The sequence below is a fragment of the Mastigoproctus giganteus genome, chromosome 1 (assembly GCF_048544385.1).
Source record: "Mastigoproctus giganteus isolate SK-2022 chromosome 1, ASM4854438v1, whole genome shotgun sequence".
In the NCBI taxonomy this organism is placed as follows: Eukaryota; Metazoa; Arthropoda; class Arachnida; order Uropygi; family Thelyphonidae; genus Mastigoproctus; species Mastigoproctus giganteus.
Genome location: NC_143575.1, coordinates 222699399 through 222727325, shown reverse-complemented (window position 1 = coordinate 222727325; position 27927 = coordinate 222699399). Strand labels below are relative to the sequence as shown.

Here is a 27927-nt window from a genome sequence, read left to right as displayed (position 1 = left end):
CACATGCCATGTCATAAAAAGTAATAATAAATAAACAAGGTCACTATGAAACTGTTAATTTTTTTTTGGAGGGGTGGGGGTCAAGTAATAGGTTTTTGTTTATATTCTCTGTAATAAAACACTTACACCCACATATTTAGAATGAAATAAACAGCTTCACACGACTAGTTTTGCCTTCTAGAATTCCAGGAGCTTATGCTTAAATTTGGTATGTGGTCAGCATATGTGACATAATTAAATATTTGGAACTGCAAGAACCTTAACCATTGTACCCACCATGCTGTTAATTAAGCAGACAAATTATTAAAATAAAATAACTGTAGAATCAAAGCAAAACTACATAGAAGATAAAAAGTATAAAAAAATTTAAATGTTTTTAAAAAGTGAAAATAGGTTTACCTTTATATCTAAGAATATACTATGGTTTTAAGGGAACAGTTCACTATAGCTGGTAAAGATAAGGAAATTTCCTAAACTCTGTGCGCAAAGGAAAAACTGAACAGTTATGCAACTTTAAATTTAAAGTGAATTTAAATTGTAAATATGCATGAGATTTGAATGATGCCTAATGCAACAATAAGATTTCAAAAAAAAAAAAAACCAACCCAAAACAAGCACTGACTAGTAAGTTCCATACTAAAACATCTTAAATAGAGATGTGAAGGAATGTATGACCTGTATTTGCATATTGGCATCTTTATAGCATTGCAGTAAAATGCAAAATCAATATCTCTCTCTCTCTCACTCACTCACTACATTTTTTCCATGCAAACAGTACTTTGCCCATTTTCTGAAAAAATATATTCATACATTATTGTATTGTAAACAATCTCACAATTACACTTTAAAAATGTTATTAAAAAATAAAATGTAGATATTAATACAGAATTATAGTCAGAAAAATTACATTACTCTACTAAAAGAGCATAGAGCACTTGCACACCACTAGGCATCTCTCATATTGTGGAGTTATACTTCACAACTGGGTTTTCATCACTGCATCACCAGGGTACTTGTCCACCTACTGATGAGGAGCCAACAAACTCTGAAACGGTGCCGTTTGGGTGGTAGTATCTGCAGAAAATAAGCAATGGTAGTTTTCTCCATTGGTGAAGCGTTACTTATTGGAAGTAGTGCAATATCATGGTAACTTGTGAAGGCATTCACAATATGAGATGTACTTAATGTTGCCAATTCCTAGTTACTTAGTAGCTGGTTGCATGTAGAAATGATGCACTTGCACTAACTTACACATCTACTAAAAGAGTTAATGAAACTGTAAAATTTTACACATCAGTATATTATAATGATGTATGCAAATGATTAAACAAGCAGTAAGTTGAAAGCAGGTACTTTCAAATGAGCAGCAATTACACAATCAACAAGTAGGCAACAAAATTTACTTTCATAATAATGGAAGTTTTGACAGTGAAAGGGTATATTTTTAAATTACACATAGGTGTACATAAGCTTATAAATAATCTTGGCAGAAAGCAAACAGGTGTTGGAATTAGTGACCCCTTAATTGCAAAAGACTGCATATTGGTGAGCCAATTTCTCAGAAGGAATTAGGATGCCCAGACCAAATGCACACTATACCAGACAGAATGGTCCACCATACAAACTGCTGAATGAAATCCTAGGCCAATTTTTCAATGTTAGCACCAGTAGATAGTACACACCAACGGCCATAGTGCAGCTTTTATAGCAAGAAGATCTAAGATAATCTGCTGATGGGCTGCAGCTGATAGTAGATCTGTCTGGCAAGGATTAGAGATGATATTACTTCATCTTTTGGATATCCAGTATCAAAAAGTGCCAGCTGAAGTGAAGGCTGTTGACCATGTACCTTTAGTAATGAGATGATTGGTTTGGAGAGTGACAACTTGGTGAGAGAAGTGTTCTGCCTGGTATTCAACAAAAGCACAAAAAAGAGCAGTGCAGATCTTACTATTTGATGCTCTCTTATGATAGCCATTCATCACTAGTTTTTTTCGTGTGGAAAGTTAGGGTTATATTTCACTGAAATAGCATGCCGTTTTGCCATTTCTCAAACTAATAACCTTTATTCCAAAAAAAAAAAAGTACTCTGCCTCATACTGCTGATGCTGACATGTTTCCCTGGCTTGCTAGGGCTCCTGATTGTCTCCTATTGAGCATATGATATGACATCTGGGACATGATGGGAAAGCGACTTAGAGCCATGTTTCAAGCAACAGTTTTGAAGGAACAATTAACTCAGACATGAAAGTCTAATCCTAAAGAGGATGTTAAGTACTTCTGAGTTGATTCTAAGACATATAACAGCTTCCATAACTTCAGGGAAGGGGGTGGTTGCATTTTTCTTCTTTATTTATTTATTTTTTTTTTTGAAAACTTGTAAAACCAGAAAATAAGAAACCTCTAAAGACTTTTGCATTGTCGGTGATGACAAAAACAAATTACAAACATTTAGTTTATTCTTTTCATACATCAGTATCCTTCATTTGAGGATGCTAATTTTCACTTGCAACGGCACTTTAAAATGAAAAACAAAAGATAATTTTTAATCAAATAAACTTTTATATATATAATAGTGTTTAGAAGTTAATAAGAAATATATATGCTTGGAAAAATAACTATTTCAAATGACAATAATTGTCCCACTTTTTACAAAACTTATTTTATTAAAATGGACTGACTAAACTCATGAGAAAGTGTAACTTTAAAGAGTAATACTGTACTATATAAGCCAGGCTTAAATAATATTGGTATGTGGAAGTTCAGTTATGCAATTTGTCCTGATATTAGATTAATGTAATATTTATTGCCCTTTAGTGAAAAATTATTTTCACTAAAGGCAATAAATGTAACTGTTCTCAACCAAATATGAAGATATAATAAATATCTTCTGAGATATAATAAGTTATACAAGTAATAGTTTGAAAGTCAACTGGTTTATGTCTAATTATTTACAATTTCACTAATTAAAATGCCATGATATTAGTTCAAAATTTTACATTTACAGTTAAAATATCAAAAATAAATATGAAACAGTTAAAATATACAATTAAATAAACAGTAATTAACTATTTCTATCTTACTTTACACCATGATTGAAGTTATTTACAATAAGATAACCTGACTCTTTGAATGAAGAATATCACAAAGAATGATAGCTGATAGGACTTGTCCACTTTTTTACTTTTAAATACAATTCTGGTCCCAGATTATATTCATTCAAGAGCTTGTTAATTCGGGTTACATTAGGATAACTCTGCAATGGCTATGGCATTCTTTCATAAATGTCTCCTGTTGATGAGCTTTTTTCCGTAGAAGTTGGCTCTCTTTTTGAAGGAATTCTGATTTCAGGCTGGAAAAAGAGGGGATACACACACTGAAAAATATCAAAAACTATAATTCAAAAAAAATAATCCAAGAAGAAGTAACGGTAGTGTTTTCTATTTTCATATTATCTGACACACTTTCTATGACCTAAAATGATTAAAAGAGTTACCAAGGCTTCTCTAACAAAGATGGAAAAACAAAAGCATTAATTTTTGCAGAGCCATGAAACAATATTAGCATGTACGGTAAATAGATAAATTATTCTCTTCTACAACAATAAAGAGGCTTATAGGGAACAGGTATTCTGTGTGTTATCAGACACTCAGTCTAAAACACTGATGGATCCAATATCTTTCTATTACAGAAGATTTAGGAGAAGTCTGGTTGGCCTACCTCCCTAAAATCCACTCATGCACACCTTCTCGATGGTAAGCCCCGTTACGTCACTTAGATGGCAACGAACGTGTAGTGGTTCTCTTCAAGATGGCTGGTCAGCGTGAAGAGGAAGAGACCAAACCTTCCAGCATATGACAGCACTACAAAACAAATGGCCCTCAGTCCCCAGCGGCTTTCACTCCTCTTACGGCAGCGAGAGAATCAGAGTGGAAGCAGAGGGTGCTAAGAATCTCTGGGTATGACCAGGCTGCCATGCACGGAAACTGAACTTGGCCTGTTACAACGTAAGATCGCTCATCGGTGAAGACAGGATATTAGAGCTGGAAGAGGAATTAGAAAATGTGAATTGGAATACCATCAGTTTGGCTTAAACAAGAGGAAGAAATGAATCACTTATAAGTTTATCAAGTGGAAATCTGCTGTACTCCAATGGAAACGGTGAAAGGGGTGAAGGTGGACTTGGGTTTCTGGTCCATAAAGATTTAAAAAATAACATTTTGGAATTCAAAAGGGTGTCAAGAATAACACTCAAGATTTCTAAGAGGTACAAGCTAAAGGTTGTAATGATTTATGTACAAACATAGAGCCATGATGAGGAAGAGGTTGAAGAAATGTACACCAAAATTAAGTCTTCTAGATGAGCAGAAAACCCACTACACTATTATTATGGGGGACTTCAATGCTAAGGTTGGAAAAAGACAAAACAGCGCAGAAAGGGGAACTATAGGAAATTTTGGAATTGGTGAAAGAAATGAAAGAGATGAAAGACTTGTGGAATTTACAGAATCTCAAGGATTGTCAGTAATGCACACTTTTTTAAAGAAAAGGGTGAACAGAAAGTGGACATGGAAGAGTCCAAATGGATTAACAACTAATGAAATCGACTTTATCCTCACTAACAGAAGATATATCGTGAATGATGTTACCGTCCTGAATAAGGTAAATGTTGGAAGTGATCACAGAATGGTAAGATGTACACTTGATATAGATGTAGGAAAGAAAAAAACTGACTCAAGTAAATAATACAAAGGTGTTTGAGATAACAGAAGAGGAGAAAAAGCAGTATGTTCTGGAACTTAAGAACAAGTTTGAGCTTCTGCAGACTGATCAGGACCAAGATATTGACAATGAATATTACAACTTTCTGAAAGTGATAAAGCCCAAGAAACCTATAGGGAAAAAGAAATCCAAAGAAGAAAAAATTTGTCAAGAAACACTTGTTATGATGAACCGAAGGTGACAAATGAAGAGCAAGATAAACACCGACAATGAGAAAATTGAGTATATTGAGTTATGCAAAGCCATTAGAAAGAGACTCAGAGAGGATATAAGAAGATTTAACACAAGAAAAGTAGAACAAGCATTAAGGGAAAACAAAGGACTTAAATCAGCAGCCATGAGCAGTAATACAGAAAGACGAATGATACTGAAACTGAATAATAGCGATGGTGTACTTATAAATAGCAGAGAAGGCATAAGTCAAATAGCAGAAGACTACTATAGAGAATTATACAAGGAGCGAGGGAATGATGCCAGCTGTTGTTGTTGTTTTGGTTTTTCGGTGGTCGGAATGATGCCAGCAGTGGGGAAGATGAATTGCAAATTAGCAACACATATGATATACCCGATATTCTTCCTGATGAGGTAGAACATGCATTGAAGAAAATTAAGAATCAGAAAACCTCGGGGGAAAGATGAAGTTACTGCAGAGTGTTAAAATTGGGAGGAAGAGACATAACACAAAAACTGGCAAGGCTCTTCACAAAGTGCAATTGAAAAGGTGTGATGCCTAAGCAGAGGAAGAACGCAATCATAGTTTTGCAGCATAAGAAAGGAGATAGATCAGAAATTGGAAATTATAGACCAATTAGCTTGTTATCCCACATCTAGAAGTTGTTCACAAGGGTCATTACTAACAGATTAGAAAGAATACTTGATGAAAATCATCCGAAAGAGCAAGCTGGCTTTAGGACAGGATCCTCAACTATGGATCACCTTCACGTAATATCACAGCTAATGGAGAAAGCAAATGAATATAAAACACCATTATGCCTGGCATTTGACTCCATACAGCATAAGGCAATGTTTTGGGCACTGGAAAGACAAGGCTCCCATATATGATTTTGAAGAAAATATATGAGAACGCTACCTCCTTTATTAGACTAGACAAAGACAGTAGGATATTTAAAATCGAGAAAGGAGTTCGACAAGGAGACACAATATCTCCGAAGCTGTTTACTGCTGCCCTTGAGGAAGCTTTCAGAAGATTAGACTGGTCGCAGAAAGGAGTCAATGTGAACGGAGAGTACCTAAACCATTTACATTTTGCAGATGACATTGTGGTCATAAGCCACGATCCCAAAGAATTAGAGGAAAATCTTAATCAGTTATGCACAGTTAGTAAGGATTTTGGACTAAAGATGAATATGGCTAAAACAAAAGTAATGATGAACAAGTATGCCACAGAAAGGGACATAATGGTTGAAGAAGCAGTAATTGAAAAGGTGGAGTCATATACTTATCTGGGACAAGTTATTAGCTGTAATAATGATAAATGGCTGGAAATCAAGAGAAGAATAAATTTTGGATGGATAGCATTCAGGAAATATAGTCACATACTGAAGAGCAATATCCCAGTTTGTCTGAAACATAAAATAATGAACCAAGGTATACTCCCCACCATGACTTATGGAAGTGAAACTTGGGCATTCAACAAAAGAATGGAAGAGAAGCTGAGAACTACACAGCGAAGAATGGAACGAATTATATTGGGAATCAGACTGTTAGATAAGAAGAGAAACACATGGATTAGGCAGCAAACTCAAGTAAAGGACATTCTTATCAAAACTAAAGAACTAAAATGGTCTTGGGCAGGACACATAGCTCGAAGACAGGATGATAGATGGACTAAGAAAATAACAGAATGGTACCCAAGAGGGGCTAGAAGAAAACCTGGAAGACAATGGCGGAGATGGATAGATGAAATTCATGAGTTTCTGGGTAGTAAATGGATGGCCATTGCACAAAACAGAAGGAACTGGAAAGTTGCTGGAGAGGCCTTCATCCTGCAGTGGTTTGAAAATGGCTGATGATGACAACAATAAAAACCCAGCTCATTAATTTGCACAGGCTCAACAGGCACGAGGTTCATCCACAGGCTCTTAAAGTATAGCCTGCGGAGAGATGATTTTCTGGAGATTACTGAGATTGCAATTAGTATCACCCAATATCAGTATTATGTTTAAAATGTAGCACTCTGAGAAATATGGGCTAAAACAATTCATGCCTCAAAATCATATCATGAAATTTTTTGATCCTATTCAACTTAAAAATTAACCAAGGTTTAGAATGCAAACTAAAAACAGAAGTTCTCCACATAATTTAATTCCAGAATCAGCCAACATTCCAATAACTTCACCATTAATTTCACTTTCAGAAATGCCAAACTATTTATTATTGAGATGTGCTCGTAACTGGGAAATATTGCAGATATAAAATAAAGGAATAGATGAACTCCTTTTATGTTCACCAATCTAAACCACCATTATTCAAATTAAGGGTAATGTTCAAGTGAGTTCATAATTACCACAGCATTTCAATCTTGGATATAATTTGTGAAGAGAATTTGTAAAATATATATATATATATCCGATAATTCAAAATAAAGCATAAGCCAGTAGTATGGCAAAAAATGTAGAGCGAAAAATTAACATAAAATAACGTAAAAATAAACAGGGAGGAGGAAGTAAAGGTAAGATATAAACAGTAGCCAATAGTCCCCTATAGAATTTAGCACTTTAATTCCAATTAATAAAACCGATATAAAATTTAAAATAATGCCAATTATAATATGATTTAGTGGTACCTCCCTGGAAGGTACCAGTTCCGAAAAACATGAAATATCACCAAAAAAGGGGTTGAAAGAACTACTGATAGAAAAACAAAAAAAAAAAAAAATAGCTTAATATTTATTTATTTTGTTTATGTTAAACTTTTAAGCCATTATTTAAATATAAATCAGTGCTAGTAGTGGGTTGATATGCTAAATAAGCAGCGCCTGTGCCGCCATCTATTCCCTTTCTTTTCTTTTATATAAGTGGCTAAGCTTACATTATGTCAGTGGTGTGGCTCTGATTTAGAGTGCTGTCTGTTCTATAAATTATTTTTCGCTGCATAAGGACCACCACCGTGCAAATCCTCTGCATCGGTGGATCGATCGGAGGAGGAATGAGTGGTTTGGTTCTTCGATCTTTTCGCCTTTGTGATGATTTGTATAGCGATTGAAATGCAGCGATTCCATGACCATTATTGGCCTCGTGGTCCTCTGTCGATATGGGGCATAATGGTCAGTCTATTATTTTGATATTTTGTTTTTCTTTCAGTAGTTCTTTTAACCCCTTTTTTGGTGATATTTCACATTTTTCGGAACTGGTACCTTCTGGGGGGGGGGGGGGGGGTACCGCTAAATCATATTATAATTGACATTATTTTAAATTTTATATTGGTTTTATTAATTGGAATTAAAGTGCTAAATTATATAGGGGACTATCGGCTACTGTTTATATCTTACCTTTACTTCCCCCTCCCTGTTTGTTTATTTTTACGTTATTTTATGTTAATTTTTCGCTCTACATTTTTTGCCATACTACTGGCTTATGCTTTATTTTGAATTATCGGATATATCTGGGCTTCATGTGGAGGAGGTGCATTTTGCTGCCTCTAATCATAGCTTAATATTTATTTATTTATTTTCTTTATGTTAAACTTTTAAGCCATTATTTATATATATATATATATATATATATATATATATATACACACACACAAACAGTGAACCCCTGCTTTACGATTGGTTCACTATACGATCAAATCATTTTACGATGGACTCTCCATAACAAAATCCCATTCGCTTGGTCCTTGATCCAATACCATGGTCCTTGAGGCTGTCACAGACATTCTCTCAGATATACCAGACAAGCTGTACTTGCTACCTGGGAGTCTAAAACGCTGATAGAACTGATATTCGGGTGACACTCAAGTCAAGTGGACCCAATTTCGGCGAAGTTCAGACTGTCTGTGACAGCCAAATCCTCTGCTTGCACCTTCACGATGGTGGGACTGTTAGTAATCCTGGGTATAACCTCCATGCACAAGTACATGGTGGGTGACCACCCAGGTGTGAACCAACGTAAGCAGGGGTTGAGGTGTGGTTCCCACACCACATGGAGGAATGCCGCCCCTCTATGTTACAAGGCAGTACTAGGTGGTAGATGACTCTCATCAATGGGTGCAATACCACCACTTTGCTTATTGGAGGCTTGAAGTGGTGGAACCCATGTTAAGTCTCTAGAGCTAAGTTCCGGTCAACCCTTCCTCATCTCTTCCATCATGCAGTATGATTGACGACTTTTGAGGTTATGATGAACATCGTGGTGAGATCCAATATTCCTTACATTTCGAGGGTACAGCTCTAAAATGGTGTTCGCAGGCTGGCTGCTAGTTAGTACACCGGACCGAACCTATTGGAAACTCTCTATGGGGCCTCCGGATCAGCTAGTGTATAATCTTGCTACCTCTACTCTGCCAGATAGTGACTGGAGGGAGTCCGAGTAGTGTGTATGCGGGGAGCATTGTCGAGGTCACGTTATGTCAAGGATCTGGGTATATTCTTACCATGTGTAAACCATATCCAAAAATTTCATTATTTCATACAGCATGTTCCCCCCCTCTTTTTCTTACTATTGAATACACCATGAATTGTCAAACTAATAGAGCAACCTTATCTGCGAAAAGATCTAAACCTCCCAAACACTTCCTAATTCATTTCAAAAATATACGTGGTCTCAATTCTAATCTCAACGATGTCCATTTCCACTTGCAGTCTGCCAAACCCCATGTACTTTTTCTGACAGAATCTCAGTTATCGGTTGATTCATCTACTGCTCATCTCAGATGCCCAAATTATTTGCTGTATGATTCCTTTCGCCTCAAAGGTGATACGTGTGCATATGTCCGTTCTGATATTTCCTATCAGAGACTTGGCAATTTGGAATCTCCTCTCTTTGATCTTCTCTGGCTTAAAATCTCTCTACCTCATTGTGTCAAATTCATCTGTTGTCTCTACCGTTCTCCCAACTGCACTAATCACTTGGAGCTCTTTGACTTCCTCTCTTTGCAACTTTCCTAACAGTGAGGTAATTTTCCTTGGTGATTTTAATGTTCACAACTCCAGCTGGCTTCCATTTTCTAGTCACACCGACCCAGCTGGTCGAGATGCTGAGGCTTTTGCAATTACTAATGACCTTGCACAGATTGTTCATTTACCTACAAGAATACTGGACAATCCTAACCATACAGCCAACACGCTTGATCTTTTTCTCACAAACAACCCTTCTAAGTACACGGTCGAAGTGAGAGGTCCTTTAGGCACTTCAGATCACAAGTTGGTGATTGTCTCTTCTCCAATGGAGCCTTTATCTCATGGCTATTCCCAACCTCGTGTTGTTTGGCATTACAAGAATGCAAAATGGGATGACCTGCAAGATTTCTTTTCTTCTTTTCCTTGGTCGGATTACTGTTTCAAAACTTCTGATGTCAACGTCTGCTCGGATCGTGTCAGTGAATTTATTCTTGCAGGAATGGAATCCTTTATCCCACACTCCACTTTAAAATCGCATCCTTTATCTAAACCTTGGTTTTCCAATAAATGTGCTAAGGCCGTTCAAGAGAAGAATGTTGCATATCGTAATTGGCTTGTTTCTAATTCTTAAGTTTCATTTTCTGCCTACACCCAAAGCTTGCAACAATTGTAAAGCAGTCATCAATCAGTCCAAACTAGATTTTGAACAGGCTAAGAGTAGAAAACTTGCTTCTTGCCCTAATGGTAGCCGAGCATTCTGGTCTCTTGCCAAAGCTATTGGCAGCAACTTTTGCCCATCTCTGCTCCCAACTCTGTCCAAACCAGATGGTTCTGTTGTCAGTTCAGCCAAGGATAAAGCTGACCTGCTAGCATCCCTTTTTTCTTCCAACTCATGTATTAATTATCTTGGTAAAACACCTCCCAACATGGTTCATTCAATGCCTCCTGTGGTCTTCCGTTAAAAGGATGTCAGAAGGATTTTGATGAATCTTGATGCTAAGAAAGCTCCAGGTCCCAATGGTATTTCTCCACTTGTCCTCAAAACCTGTGCTCCTGAACTTACTCCTATTCTTTGCCGCTTTTTTTCACTTTCTTATTCCAAAGGTGTTTTCCTTCTGCTTAGAAATTTGCTCATATCAAGCCAGTTCCTAAAAAGGGTGACAAATCCCTCCCATCCAATTATCGTCCCATTTCAATTACTTCTACTCTTTCTAAAGTAATGGAGAAATCAATTAACTGCCAACTTTTAAACTACCTAGAAACCTTCCGTCTGATCAGCGATTGCCAATATGGATTCCGTCAGTGTCGATCCACTGGTGATATTCTGGCTTATGTTACCCATTTATGGACTAATTCAATGGGAAGGTTCGGTGAAACACAAGTAGTTGCTCTTGACATCTCAAAGGCTTTCGATTGTGTTTGGCATAAAGGTCTTCTAAACAAGCTTCCATCTTATAGTTTGCCAACTGTTTTTCGTAATTGGTTATTGAGGTTTCTCTCTGATTGCTCACTGAGGGTGATGGTAGATGGCTCTCTGTCTTCTAACTTCTCTACTAATGCCAGTGTCCCCAAGGTTCAGTTCTTTACCCCTCTCGTATATTAATGACCTTTTTGGCTGATGCTGCATAAGCTCATACACATGCTTTCTTGCATCACATGCCACTACTACTATTAGCGCATCCATATCAGAGACAAGAAAGATTCCCGCCCTCAAAATAATTACTCGTGGATGCATGTAGTAAAGGTCCATGCAGTGAAGCATTCAGTTGGTTGTTGTTTATGCTATTTACATGTATTGGAAATTTATTACGCTAACATTTTTTATTAATTGTGCTATTAACAAATTAAATAATAATAATAATAATAATAATAGTGATAATCGTGTGCAGTTTTTGCGCATCGTGTTATAAAGTTTTTAATTTAATAGAATAAAGAGATGCCATGTCTGGTAAAAGAAGTTCATTGAATTCTATTGCAATATTTGGAGGATGGAATCTGGTGAAAGTCACTCTGATGTGTGCAGGGCTATGAATATGCCTCCATCAACTATTATTACAACTATGAAGAATGCTAATAAAAATAAAACAATCGATGCAAAGTGGTAAATAAAATTTTTGGTTCCCGGAACCTAACCCTATGATTTCCGATTGACTCCATTATGTAAAGGGTTCCATTTGTGACAATTCGATTTGCGCTTGTCCCCCAAGGAACATAACCTCAATGTAAATCGAGGGGTACATGTACTTGGATTTCAGGAAAGATTTGATACTGCTGCACATGAAAAACTACTGTACAAATTGGAGCAGTATGGTATTAAGGGCAAGTTCCTACAATGGATAAAAGGATGGTGAGTGATAGAAGAGAGTGGTAATCAACGGACACTGCCCTTTATGGACTAATGTTATTAGTGGACTCCCTGAGGGTGCAGTGTTGGACCCATTGTTTTGTATGTTTATCAGTGATATTAATGAAGGTATATCAGGCTTAATGTCCAAGTTTGCAGATGACAAAGTCTGGAAGGTTGTTAATGACGGTATGCTATTGCAACAGGATCTAGAAAAGTTGGGCAGATAGGCATTCCTAAGGGCACTCTGTTCATTATTCTGAAAGATAGGAAAAATATTGAAAGTTTAGAGAAATCTGCTGTACTGGGTAGGATTTGTATTCAAGCATGAAAGGGGAAGTATCCAGATCTTGAAAAGGTACTTTTGGAATGGCTAATGATGATGTGAGCAAAAAACGTTTACCTAGATGGTAATCGTTAAAAGCTAAGACTGAATCGATTGTGCATCAAATGGATATTTTGAGAAAATTAAGACTCATCATGGCCTGCCTTGCAAGAAAATGCATCTGTAGACATTGATGCTACAAAGGAATGGAAGGAAAATAGTTTAAAAAATGTTTTGCTGACATGCAACCACAATGATATCTTCGATGCTGATGAAACTGGACTTTTTTTTTTTTTTTTTTTAAATTGCTACTGGATAAAACACTTGCATTTAAAGGCCAGAATTGCAGTGGCAGAAAAAAAGGCCAAACAATGGATTACCGTTCTCCAAGCAGCAAACATGTCTGGCACAGAGAAGCTTCCTCTTTTAGTCATTGGGAAAGCCCAGAAGCCTCGATGCTTTAAAGGTTTGAAAACAATACCGACTGTGTATCGACTAAACCAAAAGGAATGGATAACATCACAAATCCAAGAAGAAAATTTTGTGATCTATGAAGAATGAATCAGAGACTACGATCACAGGATGAGTGAGGAAAATAGAAAAATTTTGCTGTTTGTGGATAACTTTGCCCCTCATTGTCAAGTAAATGACCTACATGCAATCACTGTCAAGTACTTACCACCAAATATGACATCAGTTCTTCAGCCATTTGATCAAAGTGTAATCCAGTGTTTTAAGAAAAACTACCGAAAAATGCTATTAAACAAAATTGTGCTATGTCTTGAAAGAAAAATGCAGTGCAAAATCAACATCCTGCAGGCAATGTATTTATGCGTTTCAGCATGGGATGAAGTTGATGAAAAAGTGATTGCCAACTGTTTCTAACATACTGGATTTACTGCCTTGAATGATTGATTGATTCAATTAATCATTCAATGTGTGAAGTTTCGCATACTTCTCCCTACAATGGTTGGATAATAGGGAAGAAATATTTGAGCATGTGCATCATCACCTAAACTTAGAGGAAAACTTAAGCTTCAAAGATTACACAGAAGTGGATGATGCAGACACAATGTTTCAGGATATGCACAAATGAAGGGGAACTCATTGCAAACGTAATGGAATCGTCTGAAATTTTTAGTGATGAAGATGAGGAACCTACTGTGGTTGAACAAGTTTTAATGAAAGATGCTCATCAAGGATTAAAACTTGTAAGCCAATTTTTTCAAGAGCAGCTAACTGCAAAAGTGAAATAACCGCTATCGCACACCTCGATAATTCTCTTTTAAAACATGCTGTACCATTGAATCAGCATGTTTTGGCAGATTATTTTAAAATATGATACAATTCTCTTGTTAGCTCTTGATAGGTATGTAGTGAAATTTACAATTTAATTGTAACCTTATTACACTCTACAATCAATGCAAAATTTACAATCATAATTTTCTTGTTTAATACTGTGGTACATATTATAAGTACGATTATACTATATTAGTAGAATTACATTAAATGCTTTACCCCTGGGGGATCATTATACAGAGCTTCGACTGTAGTAGTCATTTAAAAGAATAACATCATAGTTTGACAAAAACATGAAACTGTACATATCATTTGATCTATGGTAACCGAGTATTAGATGTATTCTTGTTTATGTATAGCTGATTAATTACTGATAATTTACTGAAACATTATTATGAATAATAAATATTTATAAACAGTCAAAAATAATTAATGTTTAGAATTATAATTTGCCAAAATATGAGGCCAATTGTGATATGTTTTTTATTGTATATTACTTTATTATGTTATCGAAAAAAAAAATTTACTGGATTCAAACTTATTCATAAAAAATAATGATACATTAACTTTCAAAGATGAATGAATACTAGAAAGAATTCAGCAAATAAAATGCTGAACACAAAGTTCACAAAAGAAATCATCAATTGGATGATTTCTTTTGTGATATATGCAAGATCCTGGCCCTACATTTATAGCAGATAATTTTTGTATTAATAAACATATAGTGTGGTATAGTGTATAAATTATTCATTAATTATTTCAAATACAATGAAAATCATGTTTAATCAAACAATTTCATTTCACTCTAAATAAATTTGTTCTTGTACAAACATCATTTTTCCACTATTTATCGTGTTTCATTTATCTCTATAGCATAAATAAACATCTCGACCATTCATGAGTTACTGATAGTGATGGGCACTGAGCAGTGAGATAGAATTTTGTAAAAATGAACTTTGCACATAAATGATTTTAAATATTAATATGTTCTTATTTTGACTTGACTGCTAAATAAGAGCAAAAGTGTCAAAACTCATTATAATCTGAAAAAAAAAAAAAAAAAAATCCAAAGTTTCTTTTTTTGATGCATTAATATCTTCTACAGCTATTTATGTATCACTTGATTCAATTTTATCAGCTTCTGTATCTGAATTCCACAGAATGTCTTCAATTTCAGCTATAATAAGTCCAAATAAGACAATTGAAGCTAACAGGTATGATCTTTATCTTTGTATTTTCAAAGTTGAATTGTTATAATTTCATCTATTATGTAAACTGCATCTGCAATTAGTGGGAAACACAGATAAGAGATGGCAGCAAGTTCGGAAAAAATTTCCATACAATCCATACATTAATGGACACACGCATGAAGCAAGCTTAACATAGATCTATGTAAGAACTCATGAAATGGTTAAAGGTGTCTAATGATTCTGTCATTCAAGGATATTTTTGGTCAACTACACTGGTGTTTAAAGAAAGTGCATCACCCCTTAAAATTGTAATTGTCATCCGAATAATGTAAATATATGGCAATATTTCTTACAGATTGCATAAGATAAAATTGACACGTGTAGGTGATGATGTAATATTGTTACTTTCAGCTATATAAGCACACTCTGCAAGAGTTGCAGTCATTCCTTGCGTTAGGATGGCAAGTTACGCCATGAAGAAATAGTGCTATTGTTGCTTTATGTGAGGAAGGATGTTCTTCCCATCATGTTACTTATAGAGTGTCTTGTAATCAGTTGACAGCGAGTAGATTTCTTTCCAAACTCAAGAATACTGGTTCTGCTGATAGGAAAAAAGGAACCGGATGCAAATGAGTCTCTATGCCAAAACAGGACTGTGTTTTAAGCGCTTATGCCTTAAAAACCATAACACTTCTTTGTCTAAACTGAAAAGAGAATGGAAAGACCATACAGGAGTGGTAGCAAGTGCAGTAACAGTCAGAAGACACCTCTTCAAAAATGGACTTGTAGCCTGTCATCCCAAAAAGAATCCCTTCCTCACACAAAAAATGAAAAAGGCCCAATTAATTTGGTGTAAGGAGCATGTCAAATGGACCCCTGAGCAGTGGAAGTCAGTTATTTTCTCGGATGAGAAGCAATTCAACCTGCATGGCTTTGATGGGAGACAAATGATTTGCCGTAGACGGGGTGAAGAATACCATCCAGACTGTATGGTGTCTAAAGTGAAATTACCTGCCAACCAAACGATATGGGGGTCCATTTAATTTGTGTTAGGTCACCTCCAGTTTATAAAAGGTTCCATAAATACCAATGGATACCTGGCTATATTGAAAGGCAAATTGCTTCCAACCATTAGAGACCATTTCAACCTGCTAAGTAACTGCACCTTTCAGGACAACTCTGCTCCTTGTCATTGGGCGAAAAGTGTAAGTAGGCACTTCTGTAATTACTTTAGCTTCATTTCTGCATTAGAGGTTCGACAGTAATGTGTTTACATTTGTTACAGGTGAAAAAATGGTTGGGAGAACGGTCCATTACAAATGTTAGCTGGCCAGGAAACAGCCTGGACCTGAATCCTATAGAGAACTGTTGGCATCGTGTGGAATCTGCAGTTGCCAGAAAGAAACCAAAGACCCTTCATGAACTTCATAATTTGTGTTTGGAACCACGAATTATCAGTTTATTATCTTCAGAAATTGACCTTGTCAATGCCTCCACGGTGTGCTGCTGTCATCAGGGGTTCAACTAAATATTAGTTTGCACCTGGTGAACTTTTCATTTTGTTTTCCATTTAAAATGATAAACTGAAGCAAATTGAGGGCTTCTGATAACATTTCAGCCATAATTGTCGTGTTTACCAAAACTGTTGTATAAAGGTTGGAAATGCTCATTTTGGAATATTTTGAGAGCACCTATCAAATATTACTTAGCTTTGCCTTAACTATTAATAAATATCTTTTATTTCTATTTCTATTTGTGATGCTAATCATTAATGTAACATACCATCGTGAAAAAGGGTTAGAAATGTGAAATTCCTAGGTGTTCACTTTCTTTAAACACCAGTGTACATTCTGATATTCACAATGATTATAAAACATACTCACAACAAATCCATCATCATCAGCTTCCACTTGTTCATACTTAACATCATTATAGTATTTACTTTTCTTGCGCAGATATAATATTATAAGATCACAGATTATTGCCTCCTAAAAACAATGTAGTTACAAATAAATTTCTAATATTAATTTATTAAAAAAAAAAAACATTAACTTGTAACAGATCTACAAAGTTGGACTACTAGTATTATAATGACTTATTAATAATGAAAGCAATTATAATACTTATATTACTAATGACAGAATGGCAAATCATTATTACTTTTTTTTTTTTCAGCAGAACAACTTATAACAACAAGATATATTTTGTGTAACTTTAGTTTTAATTAATACATTTCTAGATCTAATATTTTTTAAAATTAAATATAAAACATACTTGACTATTAATGATTGATTTGGAGTTTGTCAATGGTATGGTTGGGTTTTGTCAATCTAGCATGAAAAGTGTAATACATGGAAAAATTTGAATTTTAATAGCATTCTGTAATGGTTGAACCCACCCTGTTTCAAAGACAGCATAGTTCAGTAAGATGTCCAACTTCTTTTGAAAGAAAAACATACATATTCTTCCCAAACAATGCCTTTCTATCTGATTTTGCAAATTATAATTTGCAGCAAGATTCCAAGATAAACTTAAATTAGCTTTCTATAAACTATTATAAAACACTGTGCAATCAGTGAAAAATAATGAGTTAAAAGTGAATCAACTTTGAAAAAAAATCTGTATACATGTATGGATTCCAGTGATTGTGACAGTATGACCATGTCTGGGTGTCGGCAGATGAAACAAGTAATATTTACTTTATTTATTATTATTATTTTTTTTTTTTTTATGGTAATCTCAAACAAAAAAGTTACAGGAACCTGCAGTAGTACCCTGCATGGGTTGAGAAGGCAGAAGATACTCAGTGATGTTAGGCTAGAATCACTAAAGTGGAGACAATATGAAAGTTGGTAAATTGTACACAAAGGACTCTGGAACACTATTTCTATTCATAGAATGCTGCATGCAAAAAAGTAAATTGTAGTACAGTCATGAGATTTCTGATTAATTCCTTGTCACCACAATGAATAATGCTGACAAATGGGTCCAAGGTATCTGGAAACAGTCACAGATGCATCTGCTTTCAATTTAAATGCATCTAAGTTTTGGATGTATTCTAAGCAAATGTTCATGTTATATTTGTTTTACAAATTCTACACTGTTAAAATAAACAATAATCCTCTCTTTAAAGTCAGCAGTTAAGAATTTAATTACAAGTATATGAGAAAACATCAGCCAAAAAATAAAAAATGAAAATAAAACCCCACTTCATTTGCCCATCCCTTCTAATAATGTGTCCAATCTGCCTTTAATTTATTCAAATTACCCACTTCCAAAACACCAGGTGGAAGTTCTGACAATCAATTACCCTGACTGAAGGAAAGTTTCTGCACATCTGTCCTGAAAGGGAATATCCATTTATATATGCTTTTTTGTTTTGAATTCTGCTCCTGCTGACTGCAGAAAATGGTTAAAGATAAGTTAAATAAGATACTGAACTTGCACTGATCTAAAAATCTTCAAGCAAGTGAGAGTGTTCATCAGTTTTCCTGCCAATGTACACCATCCTTTAACACATAAGGAGATACCAAGTTAAAATGCATGCTGTCAGAGAAAAGCAAATTTAATTTCTATGGGGTAAATGACATCCAATAACCAGCATGTCATGTTAGAACAATGATATAGATCACTGATGGTCCAGCACACTATTATTTTATGGTCTTAATAAAGTGGCCAGGCAGTGAAAGAAATCTTGTTCTGGCTCTTAACTGTTGTGTCAAAATATGCACAAATGTTTTCAACTGGATTCAGATATGAGCTCTGGGCTGGAAATGGCAGTTTCATCACATTTTCCTTAAACCACCAATTTACTCGTGCTTTGTGATACAAATAGTCCTTCTCCAAAGAATTACTACAATCAAGGTAAAGCAGATTTGTCCAGAATGTATTTAAGGTTTCACTGATTACAATTACCAAGTCCAAAAAAATGGAGAACTGGCCCATACCATGACTACTACCACCAAATACAATGTTAGGGCAGTACAAAATCCAGATCAATTTTTTTTTTTTTTTTTTTTTTTTTTGAGTATATGCCAATACCAAAGTATGTTCATTTGATGCCTGGATTGGGTAGCGCAATTCATTAACCCACATCACATTTTTTCAATGCTTCTGTTCTCTGCACCCAAGTAGGCAGTAACATGTACTGTTGGGAGATGTCATTGCTTAGAAGCACCTTTAAAATGACCATGCTAATCCACTCTATAAAGTGTTTTTCGGACAGATTTTGGTCCTACACTCATCCTGATTCTGTAAACTGTCTCTCATTACGGCACCTTGTGATTTCCTCTTGCTATCCATTTCAACTATCAATATGCTCAGAGGGTCATTAATGGGGTCCGCATGGCTTAAGATGAATGGCTGCATTAACTTCCGTCTTCCACTGGCATTCAGTGTTTCCAGCAGTGTGGGTGTCCCACTCTTTGTCATTTGGCAAATGGGCATAAATTCTATGCAAGAACCGACTATCACATCTCTTCTGAAGGTATCCAAGTCCTTTTTTCATACCATTCTGTTTCATCCACCCTTTTATATCCAATTTAACTGGTACTGTTATCTATCTATCACGCCTTGAATGGGTTGAGCATGCTGAATTCTGATGGGATCCTTCCACTTGTTCAGATTACGAACCTAAGGGGGCATAACTTCAAATTAAGAAAAGAGATTTAGAATAGATGTGCGGAAATTTGCCTTTAGCCAGCGGGTGGTTAATTGCTGGAACAAACTTCCATCTGTCGTTGTGGAAGTTGATAGGTTGAATAAATTTAAGGAGGAACTGGACAGGCATTTGGAGGGAATGGTGTGATTTTTTTTTTTTTTTTGGCTGATGCTGCATAAGCTCATACACATGCTTTCTTGCATCACATGCCACTACTACTACTACGTGACCACCTCTAAAATTAACCATTATTTTCCAGGGATGAAGTATTCCAATAGATATTAGAGGATTGTATAAAATACTGTCCCATCACTTCAATACGTGCTTTTGTTCTAAAGTCATTCAACAGCATGCCTAAAGCTCAACTACAGTAAAAAGAAAAATCGTTGTGACACACTAATTTTTTTTAAACACAACAATAGGTAAGCAAGTTTGGCAACCCCACATTTTCTATTTTTTTGGTGCTTGTTTGTATACATCAAGTTTTTATTCATCAAGCAGTGAAAGAAATCCTGTTCTGGCTCTTAACTGTTGTGTCAAAATAATCACAAATGTTTTCAATTGGATTCAGATATGAGCTCTGGGCTGGAAATAGCAGTTTCATCACATTTTCCTTAAACCACCAATTTACTCATGCTTTGTGATACAAGTATAGTCCTTCTCCAAAGAATTACTACAATCGAGGTAAAGCAGATTTGTCCAGAATGTATTTAAGGTTTCACTGATTACAATTACCAAGTCCAAAAAATGGACTTGGTAATTGTAATCAGTAAGGCAGTTTTATACATCAGGCAGTGAAAGAAATCTTGTTCTGGCTCGTAACTGTTGTGTCAAAATATGCCCTATTCATGATAGTGATAACTAAAACAAACTTTACTATAATTTACAGTAAACAGAGCAGAAGAAAAAAAATTTCTTACCGAAAATACATAAAGATCACTAATTATACTAAAAAAAAAAAAAAAAAAAAAAAGTTATGTTACTGTAAGAGCCTAAAATCTGGTAAATTACAGGATTTTGTAAAAAATCCCAAAATTCAAACTTTTACCAAAGCAAATTGGTAAAAGTTCAAATTTTCCATCATTTGATTGAAGTATTATATATTAGGTGCTCTGAAAATAATGAAAAATGTTACCCAGGCAACTTTGTCGGGGATATAAGAGATATATATCCCCCTCCCCATGCCATTGTTTAAAAACTGAAAAGTGAACGAACCAATTGATATGGAATATTTTTTAAAGATTTGGACTTCTACCAATTCGCTTTGGTAAAAATCCAAATTTTAGAATTTATTCGAGTGAATTTGTAAATCCTAGGATTCATCCAATTTTGAGCTTTTACTGTAACATACAGATAATGCAAAATTTGCATTGAATAACATAGCTTCATCAATTTCATTACAGAAAATATCAAAATTAGTTACCAAATCAATATATTGCACCCCCTTTTCAAGTGACTCAAAAAAAATGCGATTTTTCATTTTATTATGGCTTAAGTAAAAAAATAAGCTTAACTTTGATTACGAAAGTGACACAAAGTGAGATTCCAATATTAACCACTACAGAGTGTCAGTATCGCTTTTGATCCTGACTAAATATACTGTAGGGGAAACATAAAGAGTGTCACATCTCAGTTGTGTCTTATCAGTTGACGAAGGCGTATGTATAGAAGTGGATATATTTTGTTCAATGTTTTTTCGAACTTGAATTTTGATGTTATTATTGATCAAGGTAAGTACTTATTTTCCTTCATATTTAAAGTTGACTGTTTTGATGAAGAAATGTGTGCCTATTTGTTGTGATAGGTTTTATTTTAAGTACTATGATTGTGTCTTTTCAGATTCACAAAAATGGCTTTGAGTCGTGGGAAACTGATGTTAGGACTTCTCTTAGAAAAACAAAAAAAATTAAACAAAGAAGAATGGATGTCCAATATTGTGAAATATTGGCTACAGACAATTTTTTGTTTTTTCAACAAATAAAGCGCCACAGCCATCAACCATACAATGAAGACTGTGCTGCAGTGACAACTGAACTTCTGGTCCAATTCCCAGTCTGAAATCTCTGAACCACTACTATTGTGAAGTGAATTTGATTTATCAGCAGGAAGTGCCATTCTTCAGAATTAGTTTCACATCACCGAATCCTGAAAATCCCACAAAAAAAAAAAATAAATAAAACCTACAAGATTTCTCCTACATACAGTGGTGACAGTGATTGCTATGATTCTGATATAGATCCAGAATTCAGTTACAAGAAGGAGAAATCACAAGCTTCTTCCAGAAAAGTTATGAACAGAACATCATCTTCATTCAACAAATCTATGGGAGGAACACCTTCGTCCAGTGAATCTGCAGAAGAATCTTTATCCAGTGAATCAGACAAAAAGGTGAACCTAAATGACAGAGATGGAGGGGTGAATTCCAATGAAGTAGAGAAAAAAAACAAAGTATACAAAGGAAAAAAACAGGAAGGCTAAACCCAAGGAATGGGACATAAGGAAATCAAAATTAAACAGAAACAAAGAGCAAGAAGAAATATGAAGCAGGGAAATTGTACCCTCCATGCAGCGATAAATGCAAAGGTTGTGCAAAGAAAATTAATGAAACTCTATGGCAGGAAATTTGAGGGTTACTGGGCGATGGGTGATTTGTGTAAGCAATGCAGTTACATTGTGGCCACTATGACAGTCATTAAACCTAAATATCGATATTCATCTACTGAAAATCACCATAAATTGAACAACGCCTTTCATTTTGAAAGCAAGCAGTTTTTTAAAGTGACACTGGATATAAAAAAATTGTCTGATTATAACTGTTATGAGAAAAAGGAGCAGCACACGTTTTCTTGAGACTGGTCAACTGCATGTAAATCTTGTCATGTATGGCAGAATATTCAATGAGGAATATAATATAGTTTTTTTTAATACTGAAAAAAGACCAGTGCACAGCACTTCAGAATGCAGAAGGTGAAGAGAATGATAAATTAAGAGATAAGTACAAAGAACATCGACGTGAAAAATAGCTGTCAAGACAGGAAAAAACATGAACACAAGGATAAAAAATAAGTAAGAATTGTTTAGTTATTGTTTATGATTTGCAGACTGTTTTCACCTGCTACACATGGTGATCTATTACTTTTTTTTTATTATAAATCAAAGTTGAATAGTTACAATTTCACAATATCCAAACTTAAAATTAAAGAACTGAATGCTATTTATGGAATGAGGGAGAAGGAAACTGTGGAGTCGAGGAAATTGCAAGTTGCCTTCTGAAATTTATAAAAAAAAAAAAAAAAAAAAAGGTTAATAATAGAGAAGATGGCGCAGCACGGATGCACTGGACTTTGTTTCCCATTTGAACAATTGCTGCAGACAACAAAAAAAAATAAATTCATGGTAGCTACATATGTTTATGCAGTTATGAAGTTGCCAAAAATCAACTCCTCCACACAAAAGTACCTCATCACAGGTCATACACAAAATGAAGGTTGACAGTGTCCATTTGGCAACTGAAAAACAAATTAAAAGGTCATTGAAATCAGGCCTTATGTTCCTTCCCAGTATGCACAATTACCATGTATGGAAAAGAAATGTGGCAAACCTTATCATGTAAATGAATTACTGCTTCTTGAAAATGAATTTCAAGAAGGTGACCTGTCCAGAAAACAGTACTGGTAATTTTGTGAAAAAACTTCCCGTTTTGAAGCCAGTGTACAAAGATAGTCAGAGAATTAAAAAAAAAAAAAAAAAAAAAACACATTTATCTTTATTACACACCAATCATATTTCAAAATTCTACACAGAATTCTATAATAATTTATTGCAATATTGTAAAAATTTGATTTTACACAGTATTCTCTTCCTATTACATATAACAGAAAGAGAATTAGTTTTTGTTCATACTTAAGTTTAATATTAATAATACAGATGCTTACTATTAATAATATTCATTTTATTGTTTGGAATAAACTCAATTTTGATAGCCATTCCAATTTTTTTCATGATTTAATAATGGTATGAAATGTCATAACTCAAAATTTTGTTATGACAACATCCATTCAAAAACATCACAACTCAAAATAGGGGGGGGGGGGGTTAAGAGTAGCAATTGAAAATACAGTAATGTTCTCAGTAAGAGAATGGTATAATGCATAACTTGACATTAGAATGAAAGTTACTGGTATACAAGTGATGTCACAATGGTTGTTATGCAACTTTATAATTCTGGAATTTTACACTTTTTGAGTTGTGTCACCTTTGAAGTGGGGGTGTGATATAATCATTCTTTACTTATTCATTCTCTTTAGCTAGTCTAATTTTTAATGAAAAATTCCTTGTATCAAGATATGCCAGAACAGTAATAGAAATTAAAAAAAAATAAAAAAAGTAAAATTACCACAGCTAACAGACCAAGTCCTGAGCCAATGTTTAGAAGAAGTGGAATAACATTAAATTTCCCAGCTTGACCATGTACTATAATCACAAATTTGAGGCCATAGGCTTTATACAAAGTGCGATTGTTATCACCATAGTAGTGAGCATACCTAATAAATAAAATATTTTTTAGAAATACAGCATAAAATATTCTAAACTTTTTTCAGTTGCATTTAGATGAAATTATTCTGATAAATTTTTTAATATTATCGAAAGAAACCAATGTCAAATAATAATAATATTATAATATAATAGTAAAGAACTGTTATCGCTGTTGGTTTTTAGGAGCATCAGTGATGTAAACCATATTGCTCCATTGTGTAGGATGTCTGTACAAGGTGTTTGTATATCAATTTGCAAGTTGTCCATGCTGAAAAACTTGGAATAACTCATAGGGAAACTTTACTCCCTCTGCCTGAGATTGGCTACCTACAGCCCTGATTGAAGAGATCTTTAGAAATTCTTCTAGTCATCGATGGGATTCATCAATGACTGGACCCAGACCTCTCCAAACAAGTGACAAATAGCAAAACCACTATACTGTCATGGAGGACACAGTAGAGAGTTACCATACATTATTTCTTACGTTTCTGGTAAAGGAGGCTAATGTTGAAAGGTCATTCAGTAAATTAAAAATAATAAAAGGCTACAAAAGAAATTCTATAGGGCAAACTAGATTTATGACCTCACTACACTAACTTCCTAGTTCATTTCACAAATATACGTGGTCTCAATTCTAATCTCAACCGTGTCCATTTCCACTTGCAGTCTGCAAAACCCCATGTACTTTTTTCTGACAGAATCTCAGTTATCGGTTGGTTCAACTACTGCTCATCTCAGTTGCCCAAATTATTCGCTGTATGATTCCTTTCGCCTCAAAGGTGGTACTTGTGCATATGTCCGTTCCGATATTCCCTGTCAGAGACTTGGTAATTTGGAATCTCCTCTCTTCGACCTTCTTTGGCTTAAAATCACATATTAATAATCTTGGTAAAACGCTTCCCATCATTCCTAGAACGCTCCATTCAATACCTTCTGTGGTCTTCCGTCAAAAGGATGTCAGAAGGATTTTGACAAATCTTGATGCTAAGAAAGCTCCAGGTCCTGATGGTATTTCTCCTCTTGTTCTCAAAACCTGTGCTCCTGAACTTACTCCTGTTCTTTGCCACCTTTTTTCACTTTCTTATTCCAAGGAAGAATTTCTTGGAATAAGAAAATTTCTGCAAATTTCCAAGCAGAAGGAAGGTGTTTTTCCTTCTGTTGGAAATTTGCTCATATCTTGCCAGTTCCTAAAAAGGGTGACAAATCTCTCCCATCCAATTATTGTACCATTGCAATTACTTCTACTCTTTCTAAAGCAAGGGTTCCCAACCTTTTTTTGCTTGTGGACGCATATGTAATATTCCTAAATGAAATATTTATTTGTAGGTTAGTAAAAGCTAATAATTAAACACTTCCAATATAATATAAAAAATGTAAATTACAAATTTTGAAAATTTTAATTGATAAAACTGAAACACATTTTTACTTGTAATGACAGAATTAGTAAAAAAAAAATTAAAAAAAAAAAAAAAAATACTATTTCAAACAACATATATAAATTTATTCCTAAGGCTATTAAATAGTATCCCTTTAAATAGGCCCTACTAATGAGATCCTTGTGGCTGATGTTTTGATATTAGCATTTTAATATCTGGCTCCAATTTTGTGAGAGTCAGACTCTTTTTACTGTATCAAGTCGATTATGATTTTTTGTTAACTGTGTTACACGACTAAAGCCAGATTCCACAAGATAAGATGATGGGAAAACAATGACATACATTTTAGCTTTCTCCCATAAAAGCGGATATTTACATGCAATGTCACTATTCTTCCATACATCATGCTTTCCTTTTTTGAATAGACTTCGGACTGTCTCATCAGACCACAATTCAACAAGTTCCTCTTGTAAATCAATTTCAACATCGGCAACATTTACCTCAAATGGAATCAGTACCCAATTTTGGAGGTTCAGTTCTAGTAGGTCCTTGAACCGAACTTGCATGTCTTCATAATTTTTTTTTTAAATGATCAACATACACAACACAATCATCATCTTTTAAATCATTGCTAACTGAAGCAAGGTTTGGAAACTGGTCAAACGCACGGCGTGAGATATTAAAACTGTACAATTTGAGTTTTCATAGGAATGCATTAATGGCTTCTTTGCTAGATATTACAATCACAATTATGTCCTTGCTGCAGCTTATTAAGAGAATTCAGTTTTTCAAACACATCTGAGAGGTAAAATATATCTGTTTTCACGGCAACCAACTGTTTTCTAGAACTGTAACATTTCTGTAGAAATGATACAATACTGTCCCAAAGGACGATGAAGACAATTGCCTTTAGACAACCATCGCACCTCTGTATGCAGTACAAGACGGTCAAATCCTTCTTCATTTTCATCACAAAATTTGCGAAAGAGACGATCTTGAAGAGCATTAGCCTTAATGAAGTTGACAGCTTTTACCTCTGAGTTGATTATCATCCATATATCTTACATATGCCAATAAAAGTGCTTCATTGCCCATCAAAGTTGATTCATCGAGTTGCACTGCAAACTGTTTCACTCGTAATTGAGCAATAAGTTGATTTTCTACATCTTCAGACATTTCATCAATGCATCTGGATATGGTGTTATTGCTCAAAGGAAGGTTATCGATAATTTCACGTGCATTTTTGTTTAACATTGTTGAAATTACAACTGATATCGAAGGCAAGATGACAGTTTCACCAATGCTATGTGGCTTTCCAGATTTTGTTATTATTTTGCTGATTTTATATGATGCTAATAAACCGTATCTTTATTGCTTGCTTGTTTACTAAAAATCAGATCCAATTTTGTTTCTTCCTTGAAAATTGTCTCGTAGTTTTCAGAAATACTCCACTGATTTATTTTTATTTTCGCTGTGCCTTGTCTCCAAATGGTGACGAAGCTTACTTGGCTTCATGCTATCATTAGACAGCACATTCATACATATAAGACACATTGGTTTTGTGATATTCTCTGGTGATTCAATAAAACCATACGACAGATATTCAGTCAAATATTGTCTTGTTTTCTTCTTTGCATGAACCATGGGTAATCTGAAAACAATAATATTATTAACCTCACCTCAAATATTTAATGTTGGAAATGCTTGTAGGTACTAATGGAAATATAGTTCACTAGAACAATAACATTCAATAACACAAAAAATAGATTTCACCACGACGATGCCAATTACTCACTATAGAATGAAATGACTGCCTGACATGACTGACTCTTTCTAGATTAGTCGGTGCTTAAATAATGTTTTCTTCTTCGAGAATTTTCTATGGAAAGAAATTTTTTTTTGCGTCAACTAAAGAAGGTTCCAGATAATACGAGTATCTTCTAACTGCGAATTCTGGACTTTTCTATGACATTAATTTATTTTATTATTATTTATTTTTATTTAACAAATTATTTTATTTATAATATTTTATCATGAACCCCTTAGCTCATATTATGGACCCCCGAAATACAATTTTTTTTCTTGTGCACCCCCTCAAAACTTCTGTGGACCCCGGTTGGGAAACGCTGTTCTAAAGTAATGGAGAAACCAATTAACCACCAACTCTTAAACTACCTAGAAACCTTCCTTCTGATCAATGATCGCCAGTATGAATTTCGTCAATGTCGATCCACTGGTGATATTCTGGCTTATGTTACCCATTTATGGACAAATTTAATGGAAAAGTTCGGTGAAACACAAGCAGTTGCTCTTGACATCTCAAAGCCCTTCGATC

General features: G+C 34.7%; 1 protein-coding gene across 1 annotated transcript in view; it reads right to left on the bottom strand.

Moving 5' to 3' along the window:
* Positions 1 to 3132: 3132 nt before the first annotated feature.
* The window catches only part of LOC150091542 (P2X purinoceptor 4-like), a 151201-nt gene continuing 126406 nt past the window's right edge, over positions 3133 to 27927 (bottom strand). The window contains exons 9-11 of the mRNA XM_090384477.1: positions 24077 to 24224; positions 16904 to 17008; positions 3133 to 3352 (exon numbers count right to left, since the gene is read on the bottom strand). Coding sequence (XP_090240603.1) covers positions 3266 to 3352; positions 16904 to 17008; positions 24077 to 24224 — 340 coding nt within the window. The 3' untranslated portion in view covers positions 3133 to 3265. The remainder of the gene's footprint in view (positions 3353 to 16903; positions 17009 to 24076; positions 24225 to 27927) is intronic.